The sequence below is a fragment of the Pipistrellus kuhlii genome, unplaced genomic scaffold (genome assembly GCF_014108245.1).
Source record: "Pipistrellus kuhlii isolate mPipKuh1 unplaced genomic scaffold, mPipKuh1.p scaffold_m20_p_15, whole genome shotgun sequence".
Classification (NCBI taxonomy): domain Eukaryota; kingdom Metazoa; phylum Chordata; class Mammalia; order Chiroptera; family Vespertilionidae; genus Pipistrellus; species Pipistrellus kuhlii.
In genome coordinates, this window is record NW_023425460.1 from 32,910,889 (window position 1) to 32,935,597 (window position 24,709).

General features: G+C 43.2%; 1 protein-coding gene and 1 pseudogene across 5 annotated transcripts; both read left to right on the forward strand.

Annotated features, from left to right (window-relative positions):
- NOLC1 (nucleolar and coiled-body phosphoprotein 1) lies at nt 1–10,956 on the forward strand. 5 transcript variants are annotated; one of them, XM_045582036.1, is made up of 14 exons: nt 4–206; nt 3,970–4,025; nt 4,137–4,285; nt 4,392–4,522; nt 5,339–5,510; nt 6,590–6,702; nt 6,828–6,969; nt 7,263–7,388; nt 7,563–7,673; nt 7,771–7,985; nt 8,268–8,427; nt 8,603–8,709; nt 9,072–9,164; nt 9,312–10,956. In XM_045582036.1, exons 1-14 carry the CDS (start codon nt 87–89, stop codon nt 9,468–9,470), a joined length of 1,854 nt encoding a protein of 617 aa, XP_045437992.1. In that variant the 5' UTR covers nt 4–86; the 3' UTR covers nt 9,471–10,956. The 5 variants fall into 5 exon arrangements, with proteins under 5 accessions (XP_045437993.1, XP_045437992.1, XP_036293855.1 ...); XM_036437962.2 differs by having other exon boundaries at nt 5–206; nt 7,771–8,427; XM_045582035.1 differs by having other exon boundaries at nt 5–206; nt 5,342–5,510; nt 7,771–8,427.
- A 6,846-nt stretch (nt 10,957–17,802) lies between these two features.
- Nucleotides 17,803–18,255, forward strand: LOC118719023 (annotated as a pseudogene).
- The last annotated feature ends 6,454 nt before the right edge of the window (nt 18,256–24,709 follow it).

The following is a 24,709-nucleotide window of genomic DNA, read 5'->3' on the forward strand; positions in this document are numbered from 1 at the left end:
TAACACGCCCCGTCCGGACCTCGCTGGGTTCCCGAGTTCCTGAGTCGTGTGCATCGGCAACGGTAGTGACGCGTATTGCCCGGAGGATGGCGGACACCGGCTTGCCCCGCGTGGTTCCCAGCGACCTGTATCCCCTCGTGCTCGGCTTTCTGCGCGATAACCAGCTCTCGGTGGTGGCCAAGAAGTTCGCCAAGGCAACAGGCGCTGTAAGTCCCGGACTTGGGTCACCGGCCGGGGTGGGAAGACCACAGGGGTCCGGGCCCCGACATGATTAGGTCTCCAGGTAGAGAGGTCCGTGGAGTCCGCCTGGCCAGTGTCTGCGGGGCTTTTGTGCGGGTTTTCCGTGGTGACTGGAGAGAGCCTGGAGTCCGCGAGGTCTTGACCAGGTAATGCTGGGTCTTGTAGGTTTTTTTCTGTTGAGCGGTGCAGTGGCAGCGGCGTGGGACCCGCGTGGTCCAGGTCACGTGGCTGGCGGAGCGCGGTGAAGTGGGAGCCAGTCTCACCGGAGACATTGGAAGCTCCTGGTTCCTTCTTTTGGCTTTAGGTAGTTGGTGGGAAGCGTGACGACTTTAACTCTTAGTTGAATTTACTGGGGAGTCAAAGATACATAAAATGCTTTAGAAGGGTGGGAGTTTCCGTGGTAGAGAAAATGAACGAAAATAGAGGCAGGATTCTGCTGTTATGCCAAAGTAGCATAAGTGGTATTGAGCATCATAGTTATGCCATGCAGGCATAACAGTGAGCTTGGATCTTTAACTCGTGGAATCAAATGTAGGGTTGGAACCAGGTATTGCCATTCATTTAAAGATGTATAATTTGGGCAGCTTGATTAATCTGAGTATTTCTATTTCTATGGGGAAGTCATCGTACATTTTATAGGATTTCTGTGAGGTTTTTTTAAAAATATTGATTTTTTTACAGAGAGGAAGAGAGAGGGATAGAGAGAGAGAGAGACATCTAACAGCTGCCTCCTGCACACCCCTCACTGGGGATGTTCCCGCAACCAAGGCCCATGCCCTTGACGGGAATCGAACCCGGCACCCTTGAGTCCTCAAGCCGACACTCTATCCTCTGAGCCAAACCAGTTTCAGCGATTTTTGTGAGTTTTAGTAATATATATGAAGTGGCAATCCCATCCAGTGCCTGATGCTCATCAGTGAGTGAAAGCTGTTATCATCTGGTTGGTAACTTAGTATGTTCGGAAGACATGTGAAAGGAAGATGACTAGGAATGTGAAAGGTTTGGAATCTACATTTCAAGAAAAGCAGACATGATTGCATGGGCAAACACCTTGAGAGAGGATAGACTTTGTCTTGATCTTTTTTTTTTTTTTTTTTTTTTAACTTTTATTGATTTCAGAGAGGAAGGGAGAGAAAGAGATAGAAATGTCAATGATGAGAATCATTAATTGGCTGCCTCCTGCACGCACCCTACTGGGATGGAACACACGACCCTTCAGTCTGCAGGTCGATGCTCTATCCACTGGGCTAAACAGGCTAGGGCGGCAGTCTTGGTCTTTAATTAAGAAAATAGACTTGTTAGTGGCAGAATCCAGTTGTGCAAAGAGAATCGGATCAACCTCAGAAAGGACTTCCTTAAGCTGGGGCAGCCTGCCTTGAGATGAAATGTAAGTGTTTTTATGTTGTAACTGTTTGGAATTGACTGTTAGGGAGGCTGCAAAGAGTGTTTCCACAATGGGCTGGATGGAATTAAGCCTTTCAGAACCAGGATTATTATTATTTTTTTAATGATGTTTTTATTGATTTCAGACAGGAAGGAAGAGGGAGATAGAAACATCAATGATGAGAAAGAATCATTGATCAGCTGTCTCCTGCACACACACACCCCCACTGGGGATCAAACCCACAACCTAGGCATGTGCCCTTGACCACAATTGAACCCGAGACCCTTGCGTCCCCACCGTCCCCAGGCTGACTCTGTAACCACTGAAACAAACTGGCTAGGGCAGAACCAGGATATATTTTGTTTTTAATTTAATCTTTATTGTTGTGAGTATTTATGTTGCCCTTTCCCCCTCCCTCCATTGACCCCTTCTAGCCTACCTCCACCTCCTCACCCCCACCCCTGCCCCAGGCCTTCACCACCTAGTTGTTTGGCCCATGGATTATGCATATAAGTATACATCTCTTCCCACCCATCCACTCCCCCTCCACCTTCCCTCTGAAATTCTGCAGTCAGTTCTATGCTTCTAAATCTCTGAATCTATTTTGTTCATTTATTTTGTTCATTAGATTCCACATATGAGTGAGATCCTGTGATACTTGTGATACAAACTGGCTTATTTTGCTTAGCATAGAACCAGGATTTTCAATGTGGCAAAATCTTTGTGGAGGGCTTAGTAAGGGCCAGATGCTTTTTCCAGATTCTAAACACTTTATATGCCTTATCTCTTACCTCAATAATTTAAGATGTATAGTATTACCTTAGCCTTTTATAGATATAGAATAAACTTGCTTAATTAAAACTGTTTTCTAATTTAGCTAAACTTTTTTCAGCCCAGAGAAGCACCTCAACTTCTCTTTCAGTTAGTTGTCAGCAACACAGCAGTAAAGATCACCACAAAGCAGATTATTATTATAGGTCATTGAGGGAGAACAAAGGATAGAATATTTTTAAAAAAAAACTTATTTTATTGATTTTTCACAGAGAGGAAGAGAGAGGGATAGAGAGTTAGGAACATTGATGAGAGAGTCATCAATCAGCTGCCTCTTGCACACCCCCTACTGGGGATGTGCCTGCAACCAAGGTACATGCCTCCGACCGGAATTGAACCTGGGACCTCCCAGTCCTCGGGCTGACGCTCTATCCACTGAGCCAAACCGGTTTCGGCAAAGGATAGAATATTAACTGCAGCAGTGTTTGACTATATTCTTCACAGTGAGAAAACCTGAAGTCATTTTCAGGGTCCACCATTTCTTACTTTTTAGCCAGGTGTTTTCAAAGCTTTCTAAATCTCCATTTTTCAGCTAATGAAAAGAAAATAGGATTCCATCTAGTCTTCTCTCTACCTATTCCAGGACTTCTGTAAGGATCAAATGAGATGACACTCTATCCACTGAGCCAAACCAGCTAGGGGTATTTTTTTTTTCTTTTTCTTTTTCTTTTTTCTAATTTGTGCAAGTAAGAGAAGTCATGAAAGCTGTAACTTTTTAAAAATCCTCATCTGAGGACAGGCTGAGAGAGAATCATTGAACATGCCCTGACTGGGAATCGAACCCACAACCTAGACGTGCATCCCCAATTGAGGATCAAACTGGCAACCCTTTGATGCACAGGTGCACAGGATGATGCTCAACCAACTGAGCCACTGCCACTGGACTGAAGCTATAACATATGAACTATAGTAATCCTATATAATAAAAGGCTAATATGCAAATGGACCAAATGGCAGAACAAACTACCGAACACAAAACGCAGGAGCTGTACTCTGGTGGTTAGTGCACTCCCACAGGACGAGTGCCACTCAGGCAGAAGCCAGGCTTATGGCTGGTGAGCACAGCAGTGATGGCAGGAGCCTCTTCCACCTCTGGGGCAAAGCTAAGGATGTCCGACTGATGCCTCCCAGGCTGCAAGAGGGCGCAGGCCAGGCTGAGGGATCCCCAGTGCACAATTTAGTTTACCAGGCAACTAGTGGGTAGTTAAACAGGTCACTTTTAAGAAAGAGGTTTTTATTGAGTTTTGAGAGATAAAAGCATTATCATCAGAAACATCAATTAATTGCCTCCTATATACACCCCGACCAGGAATCAAATCTACAACCTGGGTATTTGCCCTGACTGGGATTCAAACTGGCGACCTTTCCATGCATGGGATGATGCTCAACCAACTGAGCCATACCAGGCAGGGCAGAGCGGGTCATTTTTAACCAGACAGTAACACAAAATCTGATCTCCCCTAGAATAACCAGGATAAATTTTTTTACCCAGCTCTTTGTCTTTTCTCCTAAAGACCCCGCAGGATGCCAATGCCTCTTCCCTCTTGGACATCTATAGCTTCTGGCTCAAGTAAGTCTTCCCCGGACCATTTTGGCTGTTTTCCCGCCTCAAGTGTACTGGGCTGTGTTTCTTGGTTTGGGAAGGTCCTGAACCCCCAGAAGTTAGCCTGATCTACCTCAGTAGGTCCACCAAGGCTCCAAAGCGGAAATTACAAGCAAATGGACCTGGACCAGTGACTAAGAAGGCTAAAAAGAAGGCTTCATCCAGTGAGAGCAGTGAAGACAGCAGTGAGGAGGAGAAAGCCCAAGGACCTCCAGCTAAGAAAGTTGGTAAGACGGGTGGGGAGTTGGGATTAGCAGTGTAGTCAGGGAAAAGGATGTGTAGTCTGCCTGTACTGCGTAGCTGATTCTTAGTGGGACCTGCGCTTTTGTTTAGCTGTACCTGCCAAGCGTGCCAGTCTACCTCAGCCTCCTGGAAAGGCTTCAGCCAATGCATCAGAGAGCAGCAGCAGTGAAGAATCCAGTGATGAGGAGGAAGAGGAGGACAAAAAGAAAAAGCCCGTCCAGGTTTGCAGCTTGGGAAGGAAAGGGGTTGCTTAAGGGATTGGCAAGAAAACCTAGAATCTTGGCTTGTAGCTTGTGACCAAGAGCTGGTGGTGGTCAGGCGATTATGGGGCAGAAAATCTGGGGGCTTTTTTTTTTTTATTTTTTTTTATTATTACCGTGTTTCCCCGAAAATAAGACATCCTCTGAAAATAAGACCTATCACATGGAAAGATAAGACATCCCCTGAAAATAAGACCTAGCGCAACTTTGGGAGAAAAAATAATATATAACACTGTCTTATTTTCGGGGAAACAGGGTATCTGTGTACATATTTTACCATTGCTCTCCCCTCCCACCCATACCCACTCTCCCCAGAGTTTTGTGTCCATTGGTTGTACTTATATGCATGTATACAAGTCCTTAGTGGATCTGTTATCTCCCAATCTGGGGACTTTCAGAGATGTGATAGAAGTATGAAGCCTGAAAAGGATATGCGAGGTTGAAGTTAGACTCTGAATCTAGAGTAAACCAACCCAGGTATTGGGTTTCCCTGGGACACTGTCTAGGACTTCAGGGGTAAGGGAGTGTGTTTTGTATACAGATGTTGGGAGCTCCAGATAGAGAATGGCAGGGACAGATCTAGTGGATCGTGTGGCTGAACTTTTTGTTTCTTATTAAGAGTTTGTTGTCTTTTTCATGTGATGTCCTGCTTAGCTTTCCCTCGCCCCTACTGCTAGCCCAAAAAGATAAAAGGAGCTTATGAAGCTTTTTACCTTAAGATGCTGCTGGATACCCAAAAGCTCTTGTGCAGTCTCTTCATTGTTTGTTTTCTCTCAGAAGGTAGTTAAGCCCCAAACCAAGGCGGTCAGAACTCCTCCGAAGAAGGCCGAGAGCTCTGATTCTGACTCTGACTCTGACTCAAGCTCAGAGGACGAGGCACCAAAGAGCCAGAAGCCAAAGGCAACACCCATGGCGGCTAAAGCTCAGGCTAAAGCCCCAGCCAAGCCAGGTACTCTTTCTGTTCTGTTTCTAAAAGACCAGGCCGAGACTAGCTTGTTTTGTGGATAGGTATTTAAATTGCTTATTCAGCACAAGGGTGAAATGGTATTGGTGGTTGAACCAGAGATATTGATTAGTGTTACATTTTTATTGATTTTAGAAAGAGATATCCATTTGTTGTTCCACTTGTTTATGCATTTATTGGTTGCATTCTGTATGTGCTCTGACCAGAGATTGGACCTGCAACCTTGGCATATTGGGATGATGTTCTAATCAACTGAGCTCCTCAGCCAGGACCTAGTTTATATTTTTTTAAAGATGCTAATATTTTTTAAAAATATTTTTTATTGATTTTTTACAGAGAGAAAGAGAGAGGGATAGAGAGTTAGAAACATTGATGAGAGAGAATCATAGATCAGCTTCCTCTTGCACACCCCTACTGGGGATGTGCCCGCAACCAAGGTATATGCCCTCGATCGGAATCAAACCCGGGACCTTTCAGTCCGCAGGCCAATGCTCTATCCACTGAGCCAAACCATTTTTGGCTAAAAGATGCTAATGATTAAATGTATAATAATTAGGGACTAATAACTAGAGAAACAATTTGTGGCAAGGGAAAATGTATTTTTTAAAACGGTATCAGTTTGTCATTTCTTAGTTGCATTTCACAGATGTTTTATGTTCCCACAAATTCCATTTTACTATGACCACTTGCACCCCTATTTCTTGTTCTTTTCACTACCATTAACCTTCCTAAATCTTCATTCCATAAGACAAATGAGAAGTTTTATTCTATAATCTTCCTGTAGTGAAGGTTAGATTATGATTTATAGGAGCTCCTCTGGAAGTTGGAGTGACAGACTTCAGGAGCATATTTAAATTATTTATATTATGTCACTTTTAAAGATAGAATAGATTTACTCCTTATGTTTGGCAGGAAAGGCCTCCTTAGTATAGTAGCAGTCTCCTTCATGTCTGCTCTGGAGGCAAGAAAATTGATATAGACTCCTAAGTTCTGGGCAAATAAGATGGAGGTTCTTATGGCCCTTTAATTTCTTGATACTTCTAACACTGTTTCTTTTTTCTTAGGCACACCCACTCGAGCAGCACCTAAAATAGCAAATGGCAAAGCAGCTAGCAGTAGTAGCAGCAGCAGCAGTGAAGACTCAGAGGAGGAGAAGGCAGCAGCCATCTCTAAGAAGGTCTGGACCATAACTTCTACCAGGGAAGAGAGGGGTCTGGGGGTTAAAGGGGCAGTCTCCATTTCCTGGCAGGAGTGACTGAGTCAACATTTTCCTGTGGTAACTGATTTCTTTGTACGATGCAGACTGTGCCTAAAAAGCAAGTAGCAGCCAAGACTCCAGTGAAAGCAGCTGCCGCCCCTACCCAAAAGAGTTCCAGCAGTGAGGACTCCTCGAGTGAGGAGGAGGAAGAAGAGAAGCAGAAAAAGCCCATGAAGAAAAAACCAGGTGACTAGATATGGGGAGTCAAGTACATGACTGTTACCAGGGCCCATACACGGAAGGACTTCTGTAGTCACCACGTGGACTCTCCAAAGAACTGCTTGCCATATCTGCTGGTTTCTCCCAGAGAAAGGAGAAAGGCACCCTATCTTGTATAACCTAGACTTTGAAAATGATGTGTCAGCATTCCTGCCGTATTCTGTTTGTGGAAAATGAATCACTAATTCTAACTCACACTTAAGGGAAGGGGTTAAGCTCCATCAAAGTTTGTATACCACCCCATTCTCCGTTTTAAACAGGTCCATATAGTTCAGTCCCTCCGCCTTCTGCTCCCCAACCCAAAAAGTCCCTGGGAACCCAGGCTTCCAAGAAAGCTGCAGAGAAGAAACAGCCCGAAGAGAGCAGTGACAGCAGTGATGAATCTGGTGAGTCATCACAGTGGTGAGTGGGTCTGGGGAGTGTTTGAGAAATAGAGGAAAATCTCTGTCCCTCTTTCCACTGAAGCAAGAGAGGACTGAAGCTCTGGTCTGTGCATCCTTTTTATTGCTCCTGTTTGGGTCAGGACTCTGGGCCCAGCCTAATGCCATAGTTCTCTCCAGATTCAAGCTCTGAAGAAGAAAAGAAGCCGCCAGCTAAGCCAGGCATCTCTAAAGCAGCTACTAAACCAGCTCCGGCAAAGAAGGCAGCAGAGAGCTCTTCCGACAGCTCAGGTGAGGCGTGTGGAGGCCCTCCGGCAGGGCCACTCCAGGGGCTCCTCTCGGTCTAATTTATAATTTGGGGAGCTATTCATTCTACCCTCTTGTCTAGACTCTGACAGTTCTGAGGAAGAAGCTCCTGCCAAGCCAGCCAGTGCCACAAAAAATCCCGCAAGTAAGCTAGCTACCACTCCTAAGCAGCCTGCAGCCAAGACGGCCACAGCCCTCAAGCAGCCTGCAGGCAGTGGCCAGAAGCCTCTGACCAGAAAGGCTGATAGCAGCTCCAGTGAGGAGGAGAGCAGTTCTAGTGAGGAGGAGGAGGAGGACGTGGGGAAGGCCAAGAAGACAGTGACCACCCCTAAGGCCAAGGTGATGGCCAAAGCAGCACCATCTGTGCCTGCCAAACAGTCCTCTCAGGGTGGTGGGGACAGCAGCTCTGAGTCAGACAGCTCCAGCAGTGAGGAAGAGGAGGAAGAGAAGGCATCTAAACCTCCAGCTAAAAAGAAGCCACCGAAGACAGCGGGAGCTGTGGCCCCTTCCAAGCCAGCCTCCACAAAGACAGCAAAGGCCAAGAGCAGCAGCAGTTCTTCAGATGACTCCAGTGAAGAGGAGGAGGAGGAGAAGCCCGAGGGCAAGGGTACTCCTAAACCAAAAGCCCTCAAAACCAATGGCACCGTCACACCACCTGCCCAGAATGGAAAAGCAGATAGGATCAGCAACAAGCAGGAGGCAGGAAAGACCAAGGCAGCAGTAGCAGTTTCTCAGCCAGGTCTGTATCCACAGAAGCTGCCCCCTTGGGTTCCCCCGCAATTAGGATGGGTATATGCTCCTGGGGGGTGGCGTAGAGAGAGGAGGCAGAATGACTAGGTTCCAGTTGCAGGCCCTCTGCGGCAACATGGCAGAGGAACAGGATACTGTCTGAGTCTGGCTTTTTTGTTTTGTAGGTTTAGGAAAGAAACGAAAGCAGAATGAGGCTGCCACGGAGGCAGAGACTCCTCCAGTAAAGAAGATAAACCCTCAGACCCCTAACACATTTCCAAAAAGGAAGAAAGTAAATTGTCTTCTTTTCCTCTCGGGAGTTAGCTTTTATTTATTTATTTATTTACTTATTTATTTTATTATTATTAACAGGAGGAAATAAAGTTTTAATGCATGTGTGGGCAATTCACATATGCATGAAAATTTCAGACTATGAGGCAACATTGGGTATATAAGCCATATTTGGACAAAGGGTGGGGGTGGGTATTAGATTTCATAAGTGAGAATGGGGAGCTAGTCTTCCAAGAGTAGAAGAATCTAGAATTATCTTACAGCTCTGCCCGGCCTGGTAAAGGTGCACATGTGTGTGGCTTAGGAGGGATTTTCTGTTATCTGACCACTCCATCTTTAATTTGGTACTTCATTCTTATCCAGGCAGAAAAAAGGGCATCATCTCCATTCCGAAGGATCAGGGAGGAGGAAATTGAGGTGGATGCTCGAGTGGCAGACAACTCCTTTGATGCCAAGGTGAGGAGAGGGAGTCCCCATTCTTGAGCAGTGTTGGGTGGAAGAGGACAGTTGCTTCAGATTGGTGGGAAACTCTGGGTTCAGGTTGCCTTGAGCAGGGACAAGAATGTGACAGGCCCTGGTGTTAACCATCTCTCTACTCACCAGCGAGGTGCAGCCGGAGACTGGGGGGAACGAGCCAATCAGGTCCTGAAGTTCACCAAAGGCAAATCCTTCCGGCATGAGAAGACCAAGAAAAAGCGGGGCAGTTACCGGGGAGGCTCCATCTCTGTCCAGGTTAATTCAATCAAGTTTGACAGCGAGTGACCTGGAGTGACCTGGCAACGCAGGGGTGATGATCCAAGACTACTGTCCCCAGTGGACCTAGGAGCCCTCAGCTCTGTTAGTGGGGAACATCCTCTCTGGTCCTTTTCTGTGTGTGTAGTTTTGTACAGATTTGTTTGTGAGTGTTGAGTAGCAAGGACAAGGTAAGGGGAGTGTTCTTTTTTAATAAAAATTAGTTTTAGTTGTCATTCCCTTCTCCCTGTTTTGTGGAAGTCCTCATGCTGAGAAATTTGTATATTTTCTATTGAATCATTTCCTATTGATTTTTGTTGTGATTTTTCAGAAGTGGGTTCCCATAGATAAAAGGTATTGCTCAAGACATCCTAAAGGTTACATGTGTGAATATTTATAATTGGAGAATTCTGCCTATGTGAAATGTCCACATTTCATCCCTCCGGTCACTCAGCCCTGGTGAGGGGCAGTTGAGAATGGTTTAATGTATATGTCTGTTAAGCATGCACTGTGTAGTTCTTCCTCATTCATGCGGTCTAAGACTGAAGTTTTTAGCCAGCATGGATGTAGCTAGTTTGGGGTATAAAATCAGCTGTTTTGTTACAGGCAAAATTATGGTGTAGTGTGAATGCTGTGGAGTCAGTCTGAATAGTTTGTTTTCTGTAATTTTATCATTATTATGGAATATTTGCAATACCTGTTTTTTTATTTGAAAGCATAAACTTTTCTATTGTTCAAAGACTTGTTTTGATAACTTGACCCTTAAACAGTGTTGAGTACTAAATTGAAAACTGCATCATCTGATTTTTTATATTTTAGAGAACAAAATAACATTAATTTAATCTGGAAAGTACATATCACTTGGTATGTATCTTGGTCGCAGTAGTGACACAAAATTGGTTTCAATAATTCCTGTGTGATTGGGAATCATTGATTAAGAAAGTGAAATAAGAAAAATAACCTCGATCCTCAGTAGGAATTAGATTATATTAGGTAAATTTATAGGTCACCTATGTATGTGCTAATGAAAATGGGAAGAACCTTTACAAAGCATATTATCTGGTAAAACTTGAATAGAGTGGGTTTGGGAGAGCATCCTAATAGGACTAATGTGTCTTGTAATTGCTACGTGGGAGCAAGTGATGTGCCCCTTTCAGAACCTTAACTGTCAGTAACAGTGAGGGAACAGCAAACACCAGTGAGCAGAGCTGTGGTGGGCTAGGCTGGCTGATGGTGAAGCTCAGGCCGAGCACAGTGGAGAAGGAAGTCAGCAAACGCGGCGGGGCTGTCCCTGTGGTGGGAAGGTGCGTCCAGTGTCATGGATGAGGTATAGGTCCTGAAAGGAACCTCTCCTCTTTTGGATTCCATTCTCTCCAAAGAACCTGATAATAACCTGGTTTTCCATGTAACTGCCTCCAGGTAGGAAATGCTCTGTTCATGCTGATATAGGTGTTTCAGTCTGCATGGTAAAAGTTACACATCTTACTACAAATTAATAAACTGGTTGGTTTCTAAAGTGTCTTGGAGTTTTATTGTGAATCCAAAGCTCTCCCACCTCCTATTCACACCAGAACTTGGGTGCCACTTAAAGGGCTGGGTCTAGACCTCAGTTCACTGCAGAGCCTTCTTGGGCATGGCCATACCTTGTTTCTTGGTGCCTTTTCTAGGCAATAGTCTAGCCAGTGTGTAGTCTCAGTTGGGGTTGGCAAATGGCCTGTGGGCCAGGTCCAGCCCACGGCTTGTGTATTATTAAAAAAAACAAAAAAACAAAAAACGAAACCGGTTTGGCTCAGTGGATAGAGCTTCGGCCTGTGGACTGAAAGGTCCTGGGTTGCAGGCATATCTCCAGTAGGTGGTATGCAAGAGGCAGCTGATCAATGATTCTTATCGATGTTTCTAACCCTCTTTCTGTAAAAAATCAAATATATTTTTTAAAATGACAAACTTCAAATGACCCATAAAACCTACGATATTTATTATCTGGCTCTTTACAGACAATGTTTGCTACCCCTTGGTATACATCAGTGGTTTCATAACTTTGGTTGAAAATTAGAATCCTGCCGAGACCGGTTTGGCTCAATGGATAGAGCGATGGCTTGGGGACTGAAGGGACCTGGGTTCGAATCCGGTCAAGGGCATGTACCTTGTTTGCGGGCATATCCCCAGTGGGGGGTGTGCAAGAGGCAGCTGATTGATGACTCTCTCATCGATGTTTCTAGCTCTCTATCTCTCTCCCTTCCTCTCTGTACAAAATTAATAAAATATATTTTTAAAAAAAATTAGAATCCTCTAGGATACTTCTAAAAACTGATACCCAGGGCCATCCCCTGACTGGCTGAGTCAGACACTGGTTCTCTGTGAGGCCTTTTAGCTCCCAGGTGACTCCTAACAAGCAGCCAGTGCTGAAATCCACCGAGGTAAGAGTATCTGAAAAATACTTTATTCTTTCCCCTCATGGTTCCATTAACAATGTCCTGGTTAAGTCTGTATAAATATCAAATATAATGTACATGCATTAACTTTTTTACTTAGATGAATAATGGGTACGTGTACTGGTTATTGTTTAAAGCTATGGCTTATTTTTTCTTTTGCATTTTATAAACCTCTTTCCCCTTAGGCCTGAACCTGCTACATGATATGCAGCGAAAGTGTTAATGCAAATAAGGCAGTTTAGCAAATTGTCTAACAGCATTTGCTAGGAAATTACTTAAATCTCTGAGTTGGTTTTCTCATACTTAAAATTAGAGTATTTTCTCATCTCATCTGTAAAATCTTGACCATTCTGAAGGGTTGTATGGACTGAGAATTTAGAGCTTTTAGCAGGGTCGCTGGCACGTTGTGAACACTCCTTGGCTATCACTTGGATAATAAGAGGATTTTGGAAATGCAATTTTTTGGTGTCCCTGTGATGTGCAACATGCCATTTCATCAAAGACTCAAATTGGAACAGAGTCAAGGACAATGTTTTCTTTTTCTTTTTTCCTTTGTTGTTTAGTATCTTTATTCATAATGCCAAGGATTGACATGCAGAATTGATCTTTCTTATTATAAACTAGTTTTGTGAGGGATCTGAAATTTCCACCTATCATTGATGGGTTCTGGCACTATTATTGAAATCCACAAATTCAGTGAGCTAAACACCTGATGGCTCATGCCTCTACCTCAAAATGCGCACAAGGCAGGATACTGTCCTATGCTCCTAGTTTCGTGCTACACAGCTTATCTCTCTGCAACCCAACTTTGTCAGGGGGATATTAATTAACTAAATCAGGGTTTCTTAACCTTGTTATTGCCATTTTGGGCCAGATCATTCTTTTTTGTGGAGGATTGTCCTGTGTGTTGTATGTGTAGCAGCATCCCTGCCCTCCAGTTTGGCTCAGTGGATAGAGCGTCAGCCTGCGGACTGAAGGGTCCCGGGTTCGATTCTGGTCAAGGGCATGTACCTTGGTTTCGGGCACATCCCTGGTGGGGGTTGTGCAGGAGGCAGCTGATTCTCTCTCACTGATGTTTCTAACTAATTGTTTCCCTATCTTCCTTTCTGTAAAAAAATCAACAAAATAAATATTTTTAAAAATGGTTTGCTTAGGGTTGATAACTGCAGTTTATTGGCACATGGAGACAAGAACCCAGGTGTCTCTGAAAATCAGCTGCCTCTAAAGGTGAAGTTGAAATGGGAACAGTTCTGTTCAGTGTCTCGAGTCCTGTCACCAAGGGCCAGAGTAGCACTGCAAAGGGGACAAGCAAGAAAATCTCTGGGCTGAAACCGGTTTGGCTCAGCCGATAGAGTGTCCGTCTGCGGACTGAAGGGTCCCAGGTTCGATTCCGGTCAGGGCCATGTGCTTTGGTTGCGGGCATATCCCTGGTGGAGGGTGTGCAAGGGGCAGCTGGTCGATGACTCTCTCATCAATGTTTCTAGCTCTCTCTCTCCCTTCCTCTCTGTAAAAAATCAATAATATATATATATAATAATATATAAATCCTTGGTTCAGGATCCTGAGGAGAGGAACAGTTTAATTTACCATGCAGTGAAGAGGACATTTTTTCAGTGGGATGGATCAAGACTGTGTAGAAGGTAGGGGCAAGATAATGCTAACTCTGACTCAAGATTTAATACCCATGGCCAAGGCAGGGGTTAGTACCTTATTTTATCCCCCCTGGGTATTTTAGGGAATTGATAGTCCAGTGCAATGTTCCTGGTGCTAATACAGCTGCCAGGAAAGCAAACTTCCCACTGATCACTTGAGTTTTCACCCTCTGCTCCCTGCAGAGCCTGCTTAAGCCGTCTGCAGTATCTGAACGGGCCAATAGGTGGGGCTTTTGCCCTCTACAAGGAGCTGAACTGGACCAGTTAAAGCCTGACATTGTCATCATTCCAGTTACATTCAACAAACTCGGAATCTGCCATGAATTTTTGGATACAAGCCATGTGATGAATTAACAGGCCCTCATTTGAGGGCACTTGTTCTGGAGTGAGGAAAGGCCCTTCTGATTATGTGAGAGGTCACATGTGACCTGGCAGCCATGGCAGCCAGCTTGACTTGTAGGCGGTGTCTACCATGGAACCTCCATCTTTCCTCTCAGGTTCTACAGGGCACTGGAGTTCCTAAAAGGGGGCTCAGCCACATGTCCCCATTGCAGACCTGAGCCTTCCTAGGCCTAGGTGCTCAGAGGCCATGGCACTTGCCCATCTTCCCTTTCTCCCCTCCTCTCCCAACATAATCCCCTTTGGAGCTCAGGATTGAGAATACATACCAGGCTTCCACCTTGGAAGTGGGTTGGACGGTGGAAAGAGTACAACATTTCGATAAATTAGCCTGCCAGACACACATTCATACATTTAGCAAATATAAGTGCTTACTTATGTGCCAGGTACATAATATGTGATTTTGTGTCAGAGACTTTGAAGACACAATCATGAGTGAATAAAAAAACAGCTCCAGCAATCAAAGTTTACCTAGTCTAACGTGGGGCAAAGATATTACCCTGTTTCCCCGAAAATAAGACATGTCTTATATTAATTTTTGCTCCCAAAGATGCGCTAGGTCTTATTTTCAGGACATGTCTTATTTTTCCATGAAGAAGAATACGGTACACATTTATTGTTAAATGAAAATAAAGGAAATGTATTACCTGTATATGGTACAGTAGTATAGTAGTTGTCAACACAAACCAGACAAACTGAATCCTACAGTATCAAGAATTTGCCGAAGCCGGTTTGGCTCAGTGGTAGAGTGTCGGTCTGCAGACTGAAAGGTCCCAGGTTCGATTCCGGTCAAGGGCATGTACATTGATTGCGGGCACATCCCTGGTAGGGGGTGTGCAAGAGGCAGCTGGTCGATGTTTCTCTCTCATCGACGTTTCTAGCTCTCTATCTCTCTCCCTTCCTCTCTGTAAAAAAAAATATATATATATATATATATATATATATATATATATATATATATATATATTTTTTTTTTTTTTTTTTTTGAAAAAAAAATATATGAATGAGAATTTACTCATTTATTCAATGACAATCATGTCATCATCTTCTGGAAATCATCATAACAATCCAATTCCTGAATTTCCTGGTGAATTTCTTGTGACTCCATTTCTTTCAGAATCAGTGGACCAAATCTCTCATGTTTAGCCTAGGAGGGGGCCTTATTTTCGAGGGGATGCCTTATATTTCACTCAGAAGGAAACCTGTAAGTAGGTCTTATTTTCGGAGGATGTCTTATTTTCGGGGAAACAGTAATCCTCACAAAGTATAAATGTAAACTTCAGTGCAATGAAGGCAAAGAGCTATGAGAACATGTAACAGGGGAACTGACTCATGTTATGTTAGGACTTGCTCATGGATAGGGTAACCATGTAATTTATCATTTAGACTGGGATGCTTTTGAGAGTGAAAGGAAGAGCTGTTAGTAAATAGGGTGAGACGAACAGAGGTAAACAGACTATCCTAGGCAAGTCAGGACATGGTCACTGCAGTAATAAAAGTCTTTACTGAGTGAGACTTGAAGGTGAGAATTACTTAGGTGAAGGTGGTGACCTGTGCATTTTTTCCAGCTAGAAGGAACAGCATATACAAAAGCCTTTTGGTAAGAGAGAGCTTGATGAGAATTAAATGGAAAGAAGGTATACTAGGTGTATCAGTTAATGCGGATTTTGTAATAAAAGAAAACACAATAATTTCAAGAGTAACTTCAAAAGTGCTTTATTCAAAGGAATATCCATCGCTAGCTACATATTTCCCCCATCTTTCAGGTAATTTGTGGATACCATCCTGATAGAACTTTCCTTGTTTTGAGGCAAATGATTTAGAGACCCAATTGTCCACTTTTTCATACGTTTTGAAGTGCTGCTCAGAAAGTTCGTGTGCCATCATCGATCAGAACAAGTGGTAATCTGAAGGAGCAAGATCTATGGTGGGTGGATTAATACTTCCCAGACAAGATCTTTTATTAAAATATATATTTTATTGATTTTTTACAGAGAGGAAGGGAGAGAAAGTTAGAAACATCGATGAGAGAAATATCAATCATCTGCCTCCTGTACATCCTCCACTAAGGATGTGCCCGCAACCAAGGTCCATGACGCCTGACAGGAATCAAACCCGGAACCCTTGAATCCACAGGCTGATGCTCTTTCCACTGAGCCAAACCAGTAAAAAAAAAAAAATCAATAAAATATATTTAAAAAAAAAAACTGAGATGAGGGCGGGGTGTGAAGGCATGTGCCAGGGGTGGGGGTCGGGCAGGCCGGGGGGAGGTCAGTGGGGGAAAAAGGAGACATATGTACTACTATTTGTAATACTTTAAACAACAAAATTAAAAATTTTTTTAAATGTAACAATAAAATAAAAAAACTGAGGTGAAATAGTTGCCCAGCTTCTGACAGGTGGGGGCTCCTCTCGCTGCTTCCTGCATACGGATTCCTTAGTAAGTACCAAAAATCATGTTTCAAAAATTGTGGTCTTTCCCAGACGGCATGGCTCAGTGGTTGAGTGTTGATCTATGAACCAGGAGCTCACAGTTCAATTCCTGGTCAGGACGACACTTGCCCAGGATGCGAATTCAATCCAAAATGGGGGGAGTTCAGAAGGGGGTCGTGAAGGAAGCAACTGATTGATGTGTCTCTCTCATGATGTTTCTCTCTCCCTCATTATCTGTGAAATCAATAAAAATTAAAAAAAAAACACCTGTGGTCTTATTTCAATAATATTACACATACAGTGAAATGTGATGCAATGTTAAAATGAATACAATAAGGAAAAGGAGGTGGCAGGTACAAAAGCTGCTAACATTGACTATTTAAATTTTTTTTTTTTTTTTTTTTGGTTTCAGAGAGGAAGGAAAGGCAGAGAGAAACATCAATGAACCTGGCTGGTGTTGGCCAGTGGTTGAGCATTGACCTATGACCCAGGAGGTCATGGTTCAATTCATGATCAGGGCACATGCCTGCCTGGGTTTCGGGCTCAATCCCCAGTAGGGGGCATGCAGGAGGCAGCCCAGATGATATGTCTCTCTCAGCAATATTTCTCTTTTCCTCTCCTTTCCTTTCTATCTAAAAAATGATAAAAACAAACAAAACAAAAACAAACATTTTTTTAAATCAATGATGAGAGAATCATTAATCAGCTGCTGCCTGCATGCCCCCCATTGGAGATTGACTCTGGGTTTCAAGCATGTGCCCTGGCTGGGAATCGAACCCTGACCTCCTGGTTTATAGGTTGATGCTTTAACCACTGAGCCAAACCGGCCAGGCAACATTGACTAATGAAGTGGGATAAATGCAGGTAAGCTCTTGTAATGATGCATATCTTTGAAGTAATCACTAGACGCATAATAAAAGGAAGTAGAGCCTAGCCTGGTTGGCACAGTGGATAGAGTGTTGGCCCTCAGGCTAAAAGGTCTGGGGTTCGATGCAGGCCAATGCCCTGTAGGGGGTGTGCAGGAAGCAGCCGATCAATGATTCTTGTTGTTTCTCTCCCTCTCCTTTCCTCTCTGAAATCAATAAAAATATTTTTCAAAATATAGACATAAAAAAAGAAAGTACAACTAAAATGCCAAACAGGAGGAAAAAAGTGGAGTGCAAATTACTTTATTAATCGAAAAGGAAATGAGAAAGGAGGAACAAAGAACAGGTAGAAAAAATAGAAAATAGTAAGATGGTAGTTTTAAGCCCATTTATAAAATCAGTAGTTACATTAAATGTAAATGGTCTAAGCACTTCAATAAAAAAGATTATCAGACTGTATATTAAAAAGAAAAAGAAAAAGCAAAGCTACTTAGAGGGTGCTTATAAGAGACAAGCTGTTTAACATTCAAAATCCACTTGAGCCCCTCTCTCCAGCTGCAGCTAATGTGCCTGGTCCTTCGGAGGAAGCTAAGCCACGTTGGGGTGAGATCCTCACTTCCTCCTGCCCCTAGCGCCCTCCCTCCCGGCATGCCCGCCCAGCACTTGCCCCCTCGATGGCTTTCACCTCAGGGCTCACCTGCATCTACTTGGCCTTTATCCTGCCTGAGGAAGAGGTGACAGAGGATAAGATCAATGCCCTCATTAAAGCAGCTGTTGTAAGTATTGAACCTTTATGGCCAGGCTTGTTTGCAAAAGCTTTGGCCAATGTCAACATTGGGAGCCTCCTCTGCAGTGGAGGGGCTGGTGAACCTGTCCCAGCAGCTGGCATTGCCCCAGCAGGAAGTCCTGCCCTCTCACCTCTGTTGCCCCAGCTGAGGAGAGGAAAACAGAAGAATCTGAGCAGTCTGATGATGACATAGGCTTTGGCCTTTCTGACGAAAACTCTTTTGTAACACATTTAATAAAAAGCTGAACTCGGGGGGGGGGGAGAAATCCTTTTTAAAAAAATATATATTTTATTGATTTTTTACAGAGAGGAAGGAAGAGGAAAAGAGAGTTAGAAACATCCATCAGCTGCTTCTTGCATTCCTCTACCTGGGGATGTGCCTGCAATCAAGGTACATGCCCTTGACCGGAATGGAACCTGGGACCTTTCAGTTCGCAGGCCCGTGCTCTATCCACTGAGCCAAACCGGTTAGGGCAAAAAATCCATTTGAAACAATCACCAACTAACAAAGGAGGAAAAAAATGTGATTTTTAAAATTATTTTTTAATTTTTTATTCATTTATTTATTAATTTTAGAAAAATGGAGAGAAAGAGAAAGGAAGTGAGAAGGAGAAACACTGCTTTGTTGTTCTAGTTATTTATGCCTTCATTGGTTGCTTCTTGTATGTGCCCTGACAGGGGATTGAACCTGAAACCTTAACATATGGGGATGAAAATCTAACCAATTGAACAACCCCGCCAGGGCAAAACATGATTTTTTAAACAGTTGACATACAATATTATATTAGTTTCAATATTATATTAGTTTCTAATCACAGCAAAGTGATTAGACATTTAGATACCTTATGAAGTGGTTACCCTGATAAGACTAGTAACTCCCTGACAGCATAAATAGTTTGTTCCTTTTTTCTTCTTTCCTGCTTTCCTTTGTATTAAATGTCTTTCATGGTTCATTTTGGCCTCCACTATTGGCATATTAATTATACCTTTATTTCTTTAGTTGTTCTAGAGTTTATAAAATACATCTTTAGCCGGGACCGGTTTGGCTCCATGGATAGAGCGTTGGCTTGGGGACTGAAGGGTCCCAGGTTCGATTCCGGTCAAGGGCATGTACCTTGGCTGCGGGCACATCCCCAGTAGGGGGTGTGCAAGAGGCAGCTGATCCATGACTCTCTCTCATCGATGTTTTTAACTCTATCTCTCTCCCTTCTTCTCTGTATAAAATCAATAAAAAATATAATAAAAAATAAATAAAAATGAAATAGCCAAAACCAGTTTGGCTCAATGGATAGAGCGTCGGCCTGCGGACCAAAAGGTCCCGGGTTCGATTCCCGTCAAGGGCATGTACCTTGGTTGCGGGCACATCCCGGTAGGGGATGTGCAAGAGGCGGCTGATTGATGATTCGCTCTCATCGATGTTTTTAACTCTCTCTATCCCTCTCTCTTCCTTTCTGTAAAAAATCAATAAAATACATTAAAAAAAATAAAAAAATAAAATAAAATACATCTTTAAGTCTACCTCCACATAATACATTTCTTCATGTGTTATTTCCTTCTTTATTATAGTCATCTTACATCAAGTGAAGTGGTATCTCATTGTGGTTTTTGATTTGTATTTCCAAAATTCATTCATTCTTTTTATTTATTTTTATTTATTTATTTTTTATTAAATTATCTGTGTACATATCTTCCATTGCCCACCCCCCTCCCATACATGCCATTCTTTCTTTCTTTCTTTTTTTAAAAAATATATTTTATTGATTTTTACAGCGAGGAAGAGAGAGGGATAGAGAGCTAGAAACATCGATGAGAGAGAATCATCCATCAGCTGCCTCCTGCACACCCCCCACCGGGGACATGCCTGCAACCGAGGTACATGCCCTTGACCGGAATCGAACCCGGGACCTTTCAGTCCGCAGGCCGAAGCTCTATCCCCTGAGCCAAACCGGTCTCAGCCATTCTTTCTTTTTTATTTATTATATTTTTATTGATTTCAGAGAGGAAGGGAGAGGGAGAGAGAGAAACATCAATGATGAGAGAAAATCATTGATTGGCTGCCTTCTGCACGCCCCCTACTGGAGATGGAGCCTGCAACTCCAGCTTGTGCCCTGACGGGGAATGAACCGTGGCCTCTTGGTTCATAGGTCAACATTCAACCGCTGAGCCACGCAGGCCAGGCCCAAAATTCTTTCTCTGTGCATCTTCCTCCTCTCAACACACTGCCCTGCAGTCTATCCACCTTGGCCTTCCTGACTGCAGAGACTTCTAGGCTACGTTTGCTTTCCCCTTCCTTGCACTGCAGCCCGGAAGCTGCCTCCACGCAGCGAGACAGCACCATCACAGGGCTCGCAGTGCTTGTTTCTCTGTTCTCAGGGGTCCCAGGCCCGTGTTGCCTATTGTATAGTGTCTGAAAACCATTGTCTTAGATATTTAGTTGTTTGTTTTCTAGTTGTTTAAGGCAGAAGGTAAATCTAGTGCCTGTTATTCCATGTTGTCCAGAGGTAGAAGTTCCAACTCCCTTTTTGTCATCACAGTTCTGAGTTCTGTGCTGCGTAAGCTTCCTCTCTAAGTTCTTCGCTGGTGAGCTGTATTTCAGACTTTTAAGCTGGAAGATAAAAAAATCTCCTACTTGGATCTGAGTGAGTCAAAAGAGCTTTAGCTCACCTGGTGGGTTAGGTGCTGTGCTACTTGGAGACAGAGATGTGTCAACCACAGCTGTCCTGGGACTCTGGCTCTCCAGCGGCAGGGTAGCAGCTGCTCACTGTATTGCCACAATGGCCTCGAGAACATTGTACTCCCACCACCAGGGAATGAAAAGACTTACGCACATCTAGCTTGAGTAATGCAGGTTTGTGGTGCTTCTGCCAAGGCAAATTACTTGCAGAATGTATACATGTGTGATTAGATGAGATTAATTTTCATAAAGGAATATTAGTTTTAAATCTGTTAAAAGTGTGTGATGGATAAATTTTATAATAAGACCCAGTCCCAGTACGCAAGGAACTTATAATTTAATAGGAGAAAAACAAAGTATTTATATGACTTTTATTCGTTAAATCAAAAGAAAAACAAAGGGCTCCAATTTCTGTACACTCTCATCAACATTTGTCATTTTTCTTTTCATTCCACAAGAAAGCCATAACTTTATCAATGACAGAAACAGATCGATGAGAGAGAATCATCGATCAGAAAAATCAATAAAATATATTTAAAAATATATATCGATATATTAAAAAATATATATATAATAAATTTTGAAATCGAGAAGCATTAAAGAGTTTTAAAGAGGAAAATAACATCAATTTATATTTTTAAAAGGTTACCTTGGGGCTCCTCAAAAAAGTTAAACATATAATTGTTAATAGTCCAAATATTTTAGTCTTACATATATACTCCCAGTGATTAAAAATAGGGACTCAAACAAATACTTGTATGCTAATGCTAATTGCAGCATTATTCTAGCCAAAAGGTAGAAACAACCAAAGTGTCCATCAGCAGATGAATGGATAAATGATGTATTATATAAATACAATGGAATATTAGCCGAAATCGGTTTGGCTCAGTGGTAGAGCCAAACCTCTCTCCCTTCCTCTCTGTAAAAAATCAATAAAATATATTTTAAAAATACAATGGAATATTAGTCAACATATAAAGAAATGAAGTTCAGATACATGCTACAACATGGATGAACCTTGTAAAACATTATGCTATGTCAAAGAAGCCAGACACAAACAAATAAATATTGCATGATTTCACTTATATGCAATTTCTAGGATAGACAAACTCAGAGATGAAAAATATATTAGAGATTATCAGGACTTGGGGTGGGAGAAATGAAAAATTATTGCTTCATGGGTACAGAGTTTCTGTTTGGGGTTATGATAAAAGGTTTGGAAATAGATAGTGGTAATGGTTGCAGCACATTGTAAATGTAACTAATGCCATTGAATTGTACACTTAAAATGGTGAAAATGCCCCAGCCAGTTTGGCTTAGTGGATAAAGTGTCAGCCTGTGGACTGAAGAGTCTTGGGTTGGATTCCAGTCAAGGGCACATGCCTGAGTTGCAGGCTTGATCCCCAGTGAGGGGCATGTGCAGGAGGCAGCTGCCAATGGCTCTCATCATCGATGTTTCTGTCACTCTATCCCTCTCCTTTTCTCTCTGAAATCAATAAAAATATTTTTTAGCTGAAACCAATTTGGCTCAGTGGATAGAACACTCCTGAAAAGGTCCCAGGTTTGATTCTGCTCAAGGGCATGTACCTTGGTTGCAGGCACATCCCAAGTGGAAGATGTTCAGGAGACAGCTGATCAGTGTTTCTCTCTCATTGATATTTCTAACTCTCTATCCCTCTCTCTTCCTCTCTGTAAAAATTCAATAAAATATATTTTTTAAAATTATGATGAAATAGATATAAAATTTGCCATTTTCACAATTAAAAAAAATATATATATTAAAATATATTTTATTGATTTTTTTTTTTTTACAGAGAAGGAGAGGGATAGAGAGTTACTGGTAGAAATATCAATGAGAGAGAAACATTGATCAGCTGCCTCCTGAACACCTCCCACTGGGGATGTGCCTGCAACCAAGGTACATGCCCTTGACCAGAATCGAATCTGGGACCCTTCAGTCCACAAGCCGACACTATGTTAGTATATATTTTATTGATTTGTACAGAGAGGAAGGGAGAGAGAGAGAGAGCTACAATAGAAACATCGATGAGAGAGAGTCATGGATCAGCTGCCTCTTGCACACCCCCTACTGGGGATATGCCCGCAGCCAAAGTACATGCCCTTGACTGGAATCGAACCCAGGACCCTTCAGTCCCCAAGCTGACGCTCTATCCACTGAGCCAAACTGGTTTCAGCTGTGTGCCCAGTCTTGTAATTAAGTCTTGATTGCTGCTTGTATCACTGGGAGGAATTGACCTCCAGGCCAATTGGCTGTGAGGACCAGCTGTGTCTAGAATGGGAGAACTGCTGTGCTGGAGACACACTTAAAGGGCAGGACTTGCTTCAGTGGGGCTTTAGTGCCCACTGGGTCTGCCCTTTGAGTGTGCGTTTATGGATGTGAAGAGTTGTAATCTGGTTTTGTCTCACACTGACAACTGGGTACACTGACTCTTGGATCTCCAAGGATGTGCTAAGTCAGCCACTGCCTAAAGCCACCCAGAAGGAGCTATAGAGAGATCTGCAGATTCCTCCTCTTTGTTTGGGGTTTGGAAGTGCCCAGATGAGGCCCAGCTGTGAAGCAATGCCTTCTTTTGGAAGCTTTGGAGCTCTCTGACCCAGTTGTAGTTTGTTAGGTTTTAGGTTGCAAAATGACAGGCCTTAGTCCTTCTTTTTGAAGCTTTGGAGCTCTCTGACCCAGCTGTAGTTTGTTAGGTTTTAGGTTGCAAAAGGACAGGTCATTCATATGCAAAAGCCACTGCACACAGCATGGGCGGGTTTGTAAATTGGGTGGGGTGGGGTCTCAAGGAGTCACCAAGGCAGAGCAAACAGCAATGGTTGCCATTCATCCCTGCCCCAGAGAGGTCCCCATGAGTCTGCATCCAGCGCCCCTGTGCAAAAACATTGATCACTTTGGGCACCTCTGAGAGAAAGCTGCCCTTGCGTTCTGGCCTGATGCCAGACAGTCCAGTTTCTCCCTGTATGAGTCTGGGTCCCCAGAGTCTCACCTGCAACTGGAGTTCAGAGAAGTTGGGAGCTTGTATCTCCCTCCTGACTGAAAACAACAGCAGCGCACCCAGTTGCCAGCCCGTTTCACATGCGCCTTCCTACCTCTGTACCTCCTACCAGTCTCAATGCACGTTTTTCTTTCCTCCTAGTTGTAGAACTTCCACTCAACCAGCTTTCCCATGGTTCTGGATGACATTTGTTTTGTTCTTTAGTTGGAGTTTTGATGTGGTTGAGAGAGGCAGCAAGTACAGGTGTTTACCTATGCCACCATCTTGGTTGTTCTCTGAGCCTTGAGGTTTTGATAAATTGGATGGTTTCACAGATATGGCCTGTGGCTATAAGAAAAGTTCTCATAAATTGAGTAAGATAGGACACACTGTCTAGGAGAAGAAAAAAAAAGGCAGCAAAAACACAAGATTCAGACTCATACCAACTAATTATATTCTGGCTATAGTATCAAGTTCCAAAGTGGCTGGGACAAGCTACTCAATGTACTAATCCACCTATTGACTTGCCTGTGAACAGAATTTACTCTTCTTCAAGCTCTCAGATTTGCAGGAGAGAAACTCGAGGAGGTTGGTTGGTTTCCACAGAAGGGTCAGAAGAATGGAGTGTCCCAAGGAAGCAGTGAAAATAGAGTTGTGTGTGTGTGTTTTTTTAAAATATATTTTACTGATTTTTTTTACAGAGTTCTTAGAAATGATACTAGGGAGAGTGTCTAATAAATTGGGTAAAGTGTCAAGATTCAGACACTGTCTTGCGATGGCTATCTCCCAACCAGGTCACCTGGAGATGAATGGGAACTGCAGTCTGTGGAGATGTTCAGGCTTCAGGGTTAATGAAGCAACACCCTGTTACATCCAGCAGCTGCCCTCTTGTGCTTATTACATCCCTGAAACCACACACAGGACAAAATGAGGGAGATTTCTCCATCACAGACCCTACACCATTTATACCCTCCAACTATTTCCTCACTTGCCCTCTTTGGCCTGAATACCTTTCTTCCACCTGGCTCTTCCA